At 34.2% G+C, this 11,516-nt stretch overlaps 3 protein-coding genes across 3 annotated transcripts in view; 2 read left to right on the top strand and 1 right to left on the bottom strand.

The window, feature by feature from the left end:
• Positions 1–3,940, top strand: part of LOC106108978 (WD repeat-containing protein 43) — a 10,544-nt gene extending 6,604 nt beyond the window's left edge. The window contains exons 8-11 of the mRNA XM_013290351.1: positions 901–1,029; positions 1,770–1,880; positions 2,745–2,857; positions 3,789–3,940. Of these exons, the coding sequence (XP_013145805.1) occupies positions 901–1,029; positions 1,770–1,880; positions 2,745–2,857; positions 3,789–3,928 (493 nt within the window). The 3' untranslated portion in view covers positions 3,929–3,940. The remainder of the gene's footprint in view (positions 1–900; positions 1,030–1,769; positions 1,881–2,744; positions 2,858–3,788) is intronic.
• A 999-nt stretch (positions 3,941–4,939) lies between these two features.
• Positions 4,940–10,160, bottom strand: LOC106108966 (rRNA 2'-O-methyltransferase fibrillarin). The gene is made up of 8 exons (XM_013290338.1): positions 10,000–10,160; positions 9,121–9,288; positions 8,580–8,661; positions 8,055–8,157; positions 7,298–7,468; positions 6,492–6,613; positions 5,902–6,025; positions 4,940–5,366 (listed from the first exon to the last, which is right to left on the bottom strand). Exons 1-8 carry the CDS (start codon positions 10,010–10,012, stop codon positions 5,199–5,201), a joined length of 951 nt encoding a protein of 316 aa, XP_013145792.1. The 5' UTR covers positions 10,013–10,160; the 3' UTR covers positions 4,940–5,198.
• Positions 10,161–10,565: 405 nt separating this feature from the next.
• The window catches only part of LOC106108808 (regulation of enolase protein 1-like), a 1,791-nt gene continuing 840 nt past the window's right edge, over positions 10,566–11,516 (top strand). The window contains exons 1-2 of the mRNA XM_013290082.1: positions 10,566–10,824; positions 11,226–11,382. Of these exons, the coding sequence (XP_013145536.1) occupies positions 10,633–10,824; positions 11,226–11,382 (349 nt within the window). The 5' untranslated portion in view covers positions 10,566–10,632. The remainder of the gene's footprint in view (positions 10,825–11,225; positions 11,383–11,516) is intronic.

Genomic DNA, 11,516 nt, shown 5'->3' with positions numbered 1-11,516 from the left:
AGAAGTATCAACGGGTTCCCATTCTCCTGGAATCATTTGGGTCACCTCGTCTGCATCTCACTTGGAACACACCGCTTATTGTGTTGAAATTTAACTTCAAATCCGTACTAAAGTCATCAAAGAGCTTATAATGGTTCCCATTACATTATTTTTTTAAACGGATTTCAAAAGTTCTTTCATTACTAGAAAGCAGTTTTAGTAACATAGGCTATACTTTTTAGTATTTGATAATTATATAATAGGTAAGTATTTTTGTAAGTATTAAAATAACTCAAAAACTACTCAACTAATTATTCCCTTATTAAACAATTATGTTATCAGTGAGTAACATAGGCTATACTTTTTAGTATAAATTTCGCGCGAAGTCGCAGGCAACACCTTGTACTATATAATTTTGTATGTTTTGAAATAAGTCAAATCTTGATGGATCTTAGATGGATGGATGTTTGTTAGAGTTTGTAGCCTAAACTGCTGAACGGATCTCCATGAAATTTGGCACAGGTTTAGAGCATAGTCTGGAAGAACACTTAGGGTACTTTTTATCCCGGGAATAGTTACGGTTCCCGTGGGATTCATTAATTCAGTTTTTTAATGTTTACTCGATCATTCTGCAACGGTTCAACATATCTTATTAAAATTTGGCACAGATATAAAACAAAGTCTGGAGTACACATGGGATAAGCTTCATCCCCGAGAAATGTCCGGTTCCCGGGATACGTAGCTTTTTGTAATTTATATAGTTCGTATGTTTTCTAATACCATGCGGACGAAGTCGCGGGCAACAGCTCGTATGTTATAAATGAGTAACATAGGCTGGTTATTTTAATTTTTATTTCCGTGCGGACGAAGTCGCAAGCAACAGTAAGTCAATAATATATATAAAAAATATTTGTATTTCAGTATGATACTGAGCGTGCTGCAGCGCGAGGAGGCGGGCGCGGCGCTGCGCACCACCGCGCGCCTGCCAGCGGACTGTCTGCCGCTGCTGCTGGACCAGCTCGCTGGCATGGCCGCCAGGAGGACCAGCCAGTCAGTCACTGTCTACCCTCTTTGTGATAATACTTAGTCTAACATTATTCACTCTCTTAGCGATACCACTTTGTCTCAGTCTCTAACACTGTCTACTCCGTTTTAACGCTTTGAATCCATCATCTTACTAAATAAGCCACCTCTATCACGCTAACATCATACATATGTTAAACGAGCATATCCTGCAAACTTCGTAAGCGCAGATTTAAAAAAAAGTCATCTATTTCACTCCCGCGTGCATCTTTCTTCCAGCTATCTTCCAGTCAAAGTCCCGTCCAAATCTGTCCACCCGTTTCAGAGATAGCGCTCCAGTCGCCATTTTAACAGCGCGAAAAAAAGTAGCATATAATATGAAAGTCCCGTTAAAATCGGCCCAGCCGTTTCGGAGATTGCTCAGAACAAACGCGGCCAGCGGACATATAGACAGACAGTCAGACAAAAACTTTTAAATATGATTGCGATATACCAAATACATCACCTTCCTGTCATCTGGAACTTTTATTTTGATATATTCCTATTTTATTATCATACTTCATACTAATATTGTAAATGAAAAAGTTTGGATGGATGGATGTTTGTTAGAGTTAGTAATGTAAACTGTTAAACAGATCTCGATGAAATTTGGTATAGATGTAGAGGATAGCCTGGAAGAACAAATAGGCTACACATTTTTTTAATTCCACGCGAACGGAGTCACAGGCGAAAGGTAGTATGTATAATATAAGTAATTATTGTTGCAGATGTTCCCTAGCGTGTATGTGGGCTAGTGCAGCGCTGCGCGCGCACTCCGCGCTGCTGCTGGCAGCTGCGCCGCCGCCGCTGGCGCAGCTGCTGGCCGTGCTCACACACAGGTACAACACTACAACTTACCACCTATACCAAAAATAACAACTTTTCAGAAAAAATAATTCTGATTATTTGACAATATACAGTAGAACTTCGATAACTCAAACCTCGGTAACTTAAAAACCTCTACAACTTCAAAAAATAATATATTCCCTTCCCATCAGAGCACAAAACTTCTATAACATAGACCCTTGATAACTTAAAACCTCTATAACTTAAACTTTGTGTTTCCTTTAAGTTATCGAGGTTCTACTGTAGAAACATCAAAAGAACCATTTCACAACAACATTTTTAGATTCCTTTCAACTAAAAAAATTATAAACAAAAAAAAATGTTATGAAACTTGGCTGGCAAATTATTTTAAAGACAACCATTTTCTTATCTCAAAAATGCATGATTTGTTTTATTTGGTTCCAAAGACGCTAAAAAAACATATGAAAGGTTCATACGGAAATTGGCATCCGAAATAACTTAGCTGCGTTTTAAAACTCCATAAAAATGATTAAAAACAGTAACAAATGTAAAGATTTACAAAGATTTTCCCCAGTTTTAATTGTTTTAAATTAATAAATAAAACTATAAAACTGATATAATAAAGAGGAAAGATTTGTATTTTCGTATGTATTGAAATAACTCAAAAACGACTGGGCCGATTTTCAAAATTCACCGTTAGAAAGGTAATTTATCTGTGAGTAACATAGACTATATATTTTAATCACGCAAGCGAAGTCGCGAGCAACAGGTAGTCATGGATAAATTTAAATGAAATTTAATTATTGCAATACATTTATGGTATATTTTTTTTATCTTTTTATTTCACGCGGGGGAAGTCGCGAGCAACAGCTAGTAAATAAAATAATTATTCACAGACGTTCCCATCTCTGTCAGCTGCTAAACTTGAAGGGTCGTCTAGAGCTGGCTACAGCACAGCGCTCCGCAGACCAAGAGGACATCGACCAGGAACCTGTGCTGCAATACGATGGTAAGAAACCAAGTACTATCAGAGAATCTAGACATTTAAGAAATATTACTACACTAGCTTTCCCATGCGGCTTCATCAGCATGAAATTATATAAAAAAATATTTTATTGTTTACATTTGTCAAAATGTCAATAGCAAATGTCAAACTGATATGACATGACAAACCTTGCAATCTTACTTTCTTGATGTTGGCAGCAACTTATGGTATTCCCACATTAGGGTTTTTATCCCAAATATTTACCCCCTAAGTTTAATGGCATGAAAATATATAGCCTAAAGCGTGATGTTAGTGTAGGGCTTTTTATTAAAAAAAGAGTTATTCAAAAGTATGCTGTAATTGCTGACATCTTAGGCAACAAAGAAGTGTGTGTTTACGCTTTATTATAATAGTATAGATATATTGAACAACATTTTTCACCGGTAACTTCTTTGAAAGGTACTTTGTACCGGAGGCCTAATTTTAGTCCCTTTCCCTTTCCACCCTTTTCTTAGAGAAAAGGATGGGAAGTAAAAGTGGATTTGAAGGTGGAGGAGACCCATAGGAAAGGGAAATGACCTCTTTATGTGCGTCTCCTCCTCCGTCTATGGGCAGCGGTCGCTTTCCATTTCGGTGGATTCAAGTGGCCGCTTGCTAGTTTGCCACCTTATGTTATAAAAAAAATGTTTGTAAGTTTAGTGCCACTAGTACGTTATAAAACATTTAACAAAATAAGCTTCGGCTTCTGTTAGAAAATAAAGTAAACAGCGTCACAGAATAAAAACTAAACTTGACAACTGATATATTACCTGTCGGAGAAATTACCGCTGAAAAAATGTTATTGCCTTGTCTAAATATTTCTTGTCTTTCTTGCAAAGAACAAGGGAATTGTTCTAAAAGTAGACTACCGCGTATTTCCGCGACTTTACTTAGTTAAAATGTTGTTTTATTATAGATTCTTCGTCTGGCGAGGAAATGGAAACTGAAAATTACCAGTCCGACGACAGTTTGCCCTCCTGGGAGGCGGGCGAGGGCGGGGAGGGCGGCGAGGGCGAGGCGGGCGGAGGGGACTCGGACAGTATAGAGTCTGATTGACATTATCTAATATATAAGTTGAATTTTTATGTGTAGTTTTATTTATATAACCTACTGTTGCTCGTGACTTCGCGTGAAAAAATATACCCTATGTTACTCACAGATGAATTACCTTTCTAACGGTGAAAGAATTTATAAAACCGGACCAGTAGTTTTTTAAGTTATTTCAATAATCTATAATAATGAGTGAGCGGCACTACACAGGGTAATGTTATTTTAATAGTTTCAGAAAAATAAAAATACAGGGTTATTAATAATTCGACGTATGCCCGCTAAGGGTGATTTGTAATAATTTTGACCCCATATGCGTTATGGAAAAAAAACTCGTGTTATCATGATTTTTAGATTTTTTCAAAATAAGTCGTAATAGCAACTTTAAGAAATTATTAAAAAAACTATAAATGATAACTTTATTTTAAACTAATTATGTTGTAACAATAATTTTCAAGAATTTAATGGGACAGGCACTAAAACATCGAATATCAGCCCAAATTGCAAAATGCAAGCTAAAGAAACTCGCGTATTTTTGACATCATATTTTTTTGTGTATGGAACAAGTTCCTTATTGTGTATTTCTGCAGGTTTAAAAAAAACTGTTGTTTTTCAATTTGCCAGCCTAGTTACGTTATGGTTTTTCTTTTTCGATTTTACAGCATTTCTGTGGAAAGGAACCTCAAAAATAATGTAAAATCGTTCTTTAGCTCCCATATTTCAATTTGGGCAGATAATTGATATTTTACTATTGTTCAATCTAAATGTTTTATGGTTTTAATAAATCTGAAAAAAACTTGTCATTATTAGTTTTAAGATCCTTATAGGTCTATACTTATATTATGAGAAAGATTCCTATTTTTCTAATTAATTTAAGTAAAAATTACTGGGCAAATTCAATTCTTTCACCATTATAAAGGTAAATCTGAGAACATAGGAACTATTTATATTTACACAGGCGAAGTCGCAACAGCTAGTTTATATCGAGAACCTTTTGGGAAGTTTTAATAAAACAAGTTGTCAATCGCACCATATATTTCTTTCACAAACATACATTTGTACTTATAACTAACTTATTTTATCTTAGGCACTATTAGGCCGAGGTATCGGTTACAAAAATAACAAACACGGAAGTCATATTTGAAAGACATCGTTTCTAGCAATTGGCCGCAAAAATTTGTACTAAATTCCTTTAGCACAGCCAAAATTATGAGAAATTAGTCGTTTATTGAAAAAATAGTATATATTTTTAACAATTATGTTAAATTTTCAGTTATTTCTATGATTTTTTCGCCGGTGGTCTGAAAACTCCTACAACAACCGCATGATCTCTTTCATAAGGTTCTAAAGTCAACTGTTCTTGAGGTTTCAATTTATCTGCTTGGAGTTTTTTAACTTCTGCTGCGAACACAGCCTCCGGTTGTGCGGTCGAGTCTATACAGGATGCCTGAAAATATACTAGGAATTAGTGCTTATCACTAGTTTTAGTGGTTTTAGTAAGTAGATAATAACCTCAGTGAGAGAGTTCAATTCTTTCAACATGAAAGATTTAGATTGATTTATGTTTTTTCATCACGGGAAATGAATTTCATATAAAATATTTATCTTCTAATTAAATAAGAAGCCAGTTATAAAAATTTAATTTGATTAACTTACTAATATTATAAGCGAAAGTTTAGATAAATACTTGTTAGAGTTTGTAGCCTAATCTGCTGAACAGATATGAAATTTATTATAGATGAAGAGAATAGTCTGGAAGAACACAGGCTACTCACTTTTGTTTTTAATTCTACGCAGACGGAGTCGGGGCGAAAGCTAGTTATTCACATTATAACTAGATTGTTGTTAAAATTTACAAATGTATTTACAAAACTATATTCCTCCAATTACAACAATAATATTGAGATTTTGACCACAATCAAAGTAACCTTTTAAAAATCAATTACAATTTTATACAAATAAAGAGACAATAGTATTGTTACCTTAATAGATATAACAAAATGTCCCCCGTTCTTGAGGAAGTGCTGTGCGTTGAGGCTGACGATGCGAGCCTGGTCCGGCTGCGCCACGTCAGCGAATATCGTGTCTACCATCCCCACCAGCATCCTGTACACGGGTTTAGTTAATATACTGTACAGGGGTAGACAGAGATGAGTAGTGTTGATGTCAGAAAGATAATAGTGTTAGTAATGATGTTAATATCCAGACATAGTGTTGATGGTAGACAGAGACAGAGAGAGATAGAGAGATATAGATATAGAAAGAGAGAGAGAGAGAGAGAGATAGAGATAGAATGAGAGAGAGCTCAATAAATTACAGGAAAGATTTATTATGTCAGGTTAATAAATCCCTAACCCTTATCTGCAAAGATTGCCTTCTTGACGGAAAAAAAAATAGTTATCGTGATTGCATAATTTTATAGAATTGTCATAAATATAAAAGTAAATAATAAAAATATAAAAAAAGGAGTATTTAACTGTGAGTAACCTGTTAATATATATTTACAAAATTCTCTATCTATATCTATATCAAACTGTGTAGTTTGAATTAAATGAATGAATAAGAATCTAACCTGTATTTGAGGGGATGTCTCGCATCTTCAATGATGGGAATGATGTTAGTTCTCTTCTTGGCCACATTGATGAGGTCCCGCCCCGAGCGGTGAGAGAACTCCACTGCATACACCAGTCCTTCCTGATAATAAAACATTTTTTTAAGCGACTTTCCAAAAGAAGTACTCAATTTGTCTATATGTTTTTTATGTGTGTTATGGCATAACTCCATGCTAGTGCACAGATTTTGATAATTCTCTTTTTTATCCCATTTTTTCTGTTTGATTTTTTAACTTATAAATTATGCTAAAATTTAATTATAAAGTGTGATATCATTTTTACTTTAAAAAAAAACATACAGACAAATTTGGAACCTATTCCTTTATGGAAGTTGGTTAAAAGTGTTTCTAATGCTACTCTATTTGATTTAACAAGATTAAATAAAAATACCACTTGATATAAAAAAGGGTGTAGTTTCAACAAACTAAGTTAAAACACCATTGATCCCAATCAGTTTAAATCTTTTTCATGCAATTCGTTAAATTTAAAATAATCCATTAAAATGACTGATCGTATTTTTCGTCACCAGAGACTACCAAATCTATGAATAAGTCGTCGTAGTAGTAGATTAACTAGTTGAAAAAAAAAATAGTTAAAAACGCCAAATCAATATGCATGAAAAATGAACATACTATTATTTCTGGAATGCAAGTTTCTACAATAAACAACTAATTTATCTCAAAAACCTTTGTTAGTGAGTCGGTGACACTAAAATATTGTTAAAAAACCTATAAAACCTTTAAAAACACATAAATAGTTAACTTACCGGTCCGACTACATCCGAAACATGACTGACTGTGGTCCCGCTGGCCGCTCCGAGGTACAAGACCCTGGAGCCTGGAGGCATATGTATAGCATCCACTCCACCCATTATAGCCGCAGCTAACTTAGATCTGAATGGATTCCATACTCTGTATTCAATTTTCTCACCTTCATTCTGAAAATAAATGCATTCTGTAGACGAGGTATTTAATTATATAGGTTATGGATAGGTTAAGGTTTGTATCAGAAGTGGGTATGTGGATCTAGTCTTCATGGATAGGTCTAGATTAGAGGGACCACAATCATCATTTAGAATACCCAAATCTTACTAATATAAATGCGAAAGTTTAGATGGATGTTTGTAGACCACTGCTGAATGAATCTTGATGAAACTTATGTCTGAATGAGACTAAACCACAGTATAATTTTTTTATTCCACAGATAAATATCCTTTCTGATGGTAAAAGAATTATTAAAGTCCCCCAGTAGTTTATTTCAATACATACAAAAATACAAATATTTCCTCTTTATATTAATACGAGCTTTCGCCCGGGACTCCATCCGCTTGGAATTAAAAAAAAACAAAAGTGCTGTCCATGTGTACTTCCCAACTATTTTCTACATGTATACCAAATTTCAGCAAGATCCATTCAGCTATTTGGGCTGCAAGCTCTAACAAACATCCATCCATCTAAACTTTCGCATTTATAATATTAGTAAGATAAACTTTTCTATTGAAATTAGTTAAAAATCTTACAAACCTCTACAGATATTCTCTTTTCTCCGTAAACTTCTGAGCCTGGGACTAAATTCTGTGTTACTAACGCATCTTCTTTCCCTCTCGCTATAAACACGCCTGGATGTCTGTAAATGTATATTTATGTTAGTGAAATATAAATTTTATGTACAATATAATTAAGTTTTTATGTTATCAGAACAACATGTGTAGCTTCAAGCGTTCGCTTTCAGAAGAACGAAAGTTTATTTGATTACATCATTTTGTTTAAATAACTTTATTGACTCATTTCCCAAAAGGAGGTACTCAATTTGTCTATGTTTTTTTTCATAAGCTAATCTAATTTAATGGAAACGTAAATATATATTACACTAGGTTTTGCTCGCGATTTCGTCCACGTGAAATTAAAAGATATCGACTACGTTACTCACTGATAAGATAGCTTTTTAATGGTGATAGATTTGTTTTAAATCGGCCCAGCCTTTGAGTTATATCAATACATACAAAAATACAAATAATAGTGTCAGTTGTAAAATTAATTTTTACATACCTGTGTGGTTCAATAATAACTTGCTTCCCTCCTTTGAATCCACCTCCTCCTCTACCCCTGCCTGCACCTCCCCGTCCACGACCTACATTTATCTATGCTTAGTAACTTATAATAACAATACTAAGGTAAAGTTCTATATTGTGGTAATCAGAAGTGGGTATGTGGATCTAGTCTTCATGGATAGGTCTAGATTAGAGGGACCACAATCATCATTTTATACAATAACTATATTAATTAAATACCACAATATTGTGTACAAAAGTGATCTTTTTAGGCATCTTAAAAGTAACAAATAAGTTAAAATCATAGCCTGTATGGATTTAGCCCAGTTTACCTTTAACCAGTACAGTTGGTCATTGGCACTAGCCAGGCATAGACTGTATGGTCTCACTATGCCAGTTGAGCACAACTAATTATATTAGCTTAGTGGCAGTTTTTTAAATTTCTAGTCAGTCAATACTGTTAATTGCTGTATAATTGCTTTGCATTTAATAACACCTTTTTACTTAACGGGACAATTAGCTATAAAATCCTATATTACCTCCTCCTCCGCGGCCACCAAAGCCCCTGCCTCCACCTCCGCCGCGCTTTTCAAACTTGCCGCCTCCTCCACCTCCACGTCCGCCGAAGCCCCCGCGACCTCCGCCGCCGCCTCTACCACCTCTGAAGCCGCCGCCTCCGCGACCTCCGCCACGAGGACTGTTGAAATCTGCAAATAATATCAGCTTAAAGTAGATCCCCACTAAGACTCGGTCCCTACATAAACTTAGCTTGACTTCACACATGATTACTTTGCTATAAATCAACAAGTAAAAGCAATATTTAACAGAATTCAATATGTAAATTACCACGTGCAGGGATATACCAACGTGTTTGTAATGTCTACGTTTTTTTGCTTTGAAATTATTAGGTTATCTGTGACTTTAGCTACTATGTTCTAGTTATGATTGAAGTATTAATTAGTACCATAAATGAATGGGTTTTAAATCAATTTAATCCCTATTTATAGTAACAACTAACAAAAATAATTTGTTTCAAAAATTTGTTAATGTCACAAACACGTGCCTGACACACGTGTGCCAAACATAACCTAGGAATGAATTAACCTAAGAAAATCTTATCAAATATACATAAATTTAATTAAAAAACATATTACTTCTAAGCAAAATTGTAACAAACGTTTGTTTGAATCATGTTGCAAACCTAAAACATAACCTAAAAACGAACATTGAAGAGGTTATGATTTCATAAAATTTTTGTGCGATATTCGTAAGACAAGCACTTTAATTACTTTAAATTAGTTAAAACACATTTAGAATCAGTTTATAATATGGTTTAGTAAGAAATATAACAAACACGGCGAAATTAAAACCACGCGGCAATCATTGACTCAAGTAATTAGAATTAAAGTATGACTTACCAGGCTTGCCCATTTCGGGAGAAAATATTAAAGAATAGAATCAATTGATTTAACACTATTTAGTACTATCTAAAAACAAAAATAAATTTTGTTTTTTTCATAAACTGACGCCGTGCATCGCGCCCGCGTCGTGTTGCCGTCGCCGGAAATGAAGACATTTTGTTTTAAATCGTCGAAACGGCTTGGGATGTGACAATGATGTGACATGCCCAAAAACCGTAAATCGGTTTTACGTTTATAAGAAAAATTAAAACCGATAAACTTACTTTGAGAATTACGAATAATAAAATTATTTATTTTACAAGTTTCTTATTAGGTTTTAGATAATAAACGTTCACTTTACTAATTTACTGCGCTGCTGCAACGACCCAAGTTTTATTTTGCCTTCAATTATTTGCAGAGTTTACAGCGAATATTTCAGATTAGTCGTTGACTATTTAATATTATTATTAACTTGATTAATGTTTTAATTGTGGTAATGGATAATTTAAAGGGCATCTAAGGAAAAGAAAAAAATGAAACAAAGTTTTTTGCAATGGTAATAATAAAGTAGTTTGTAACTTTGCCGCTATCTGTAAGTGGTGATAAGTTATTTTAACATTATTATTTATATTTACTTTATGTTAAACCATTATGTCTTTTACAAAATTCACTTTTAAAGATTTTTCGTGGCTAAACGAGCCAAGAAAATGGAAAGTAACAAATAATACATTAGAAGTCTCAACCAATTATGAAAGTGATTTTTGGCAAGAAACTTATTACAATTTTAATCACAATTCAGGCCATTTATTTGGGATCGATATTAAGGAAAATTTTACAATGCAGGTAACAAGATGATAGTGATTTACAAGACAAAAACACATTAAAAAACCTACACATCAGTTTTATTTGCACTCACTGGTTTGCAGATGAAGTCCACAAAGTGAATAGTGCTGTGGTTAACTTGCTTTAATACTACCTTCACATTACCGGTAATCTGTAAACAGAAGAAAAAAACCGCAACCAAAAAAAACCATAAAGTTTTATTTGGATACTAGCTTTTGCCCGGGAGTCCGTCCGCGTGTAATTAAAGGAATAAAAGTAGTCTACGTGTTCTTCCTGAGCATGATCTACATCTATGCCAAATTTGTTACAGATCCGTTCAGCTATTTAGAATACAAACTCTAACATACATCCATCCATTCATCTAAACTTTCGCATTTATAATATTAGTAAGATTATTTCAGGTGTGTGTAGAAGCAAATTTTGAAGAGCTGTATGACCAAGCAGGTGTTATGATATATTCAGACGAAAAGCACTGGCTCAAAGCCGGTATAGAGTTTAACGACGGTCAACCAATGATCGCTAGTGTTCTTACTAACGAACTATCTGATTGGGCTACAGGTAATAAAGGATAATTTCAGATTATAATTCTACGTCTATGTCCTGAATTTTACGAGATTAAACTCAATTCTGCTCAGTAATAAAGGATAAGAGCTTTATGCGCGGTTAACACTTGACCAGTACAGTTTGACAGT

The sequence above is a fragment of the Papilio polytes genome, unplaced genomic scaffold (assembly GCF_000836215.1).
Source record: "Papilio polytes unplaced genomic scaffold, Ppol_1.0 DF821400.1, whole genome shotgun sequence".
Classification (NCBI taxonomy): domain Eukaryota; kingdom Metazoa; phylum Arthropoda; class Insecta; order Lepidoptera; family Papilionidae; genus Papilio; species Papilio polytes.
This window is presented reverse-complemented; position numbering and strand designations above follow the sequence as displayed.

What these genes read in the sequence shown, in the direction of transcription:
- LOC106108966 (XM_013290338.1), bottom strand. An exon ending in TGGTGGCCGCGGAGGAGGAG is followed by an intron (nt 8,662 to 9,120) that starts GTAATATAGGAT and finishes AGATAAATGTAG; the next exon opens with GTCGTGGACGGGGAGGTGCA. An exon ending in GTTATTATTGAACCACACAG is followed by an intron (nt 8,158 to 8,579) that starts GTATGTAAAAAT and finishes ATACATTTACAG; the next exon opens with ACATCCAGGCGTGTTTATAG.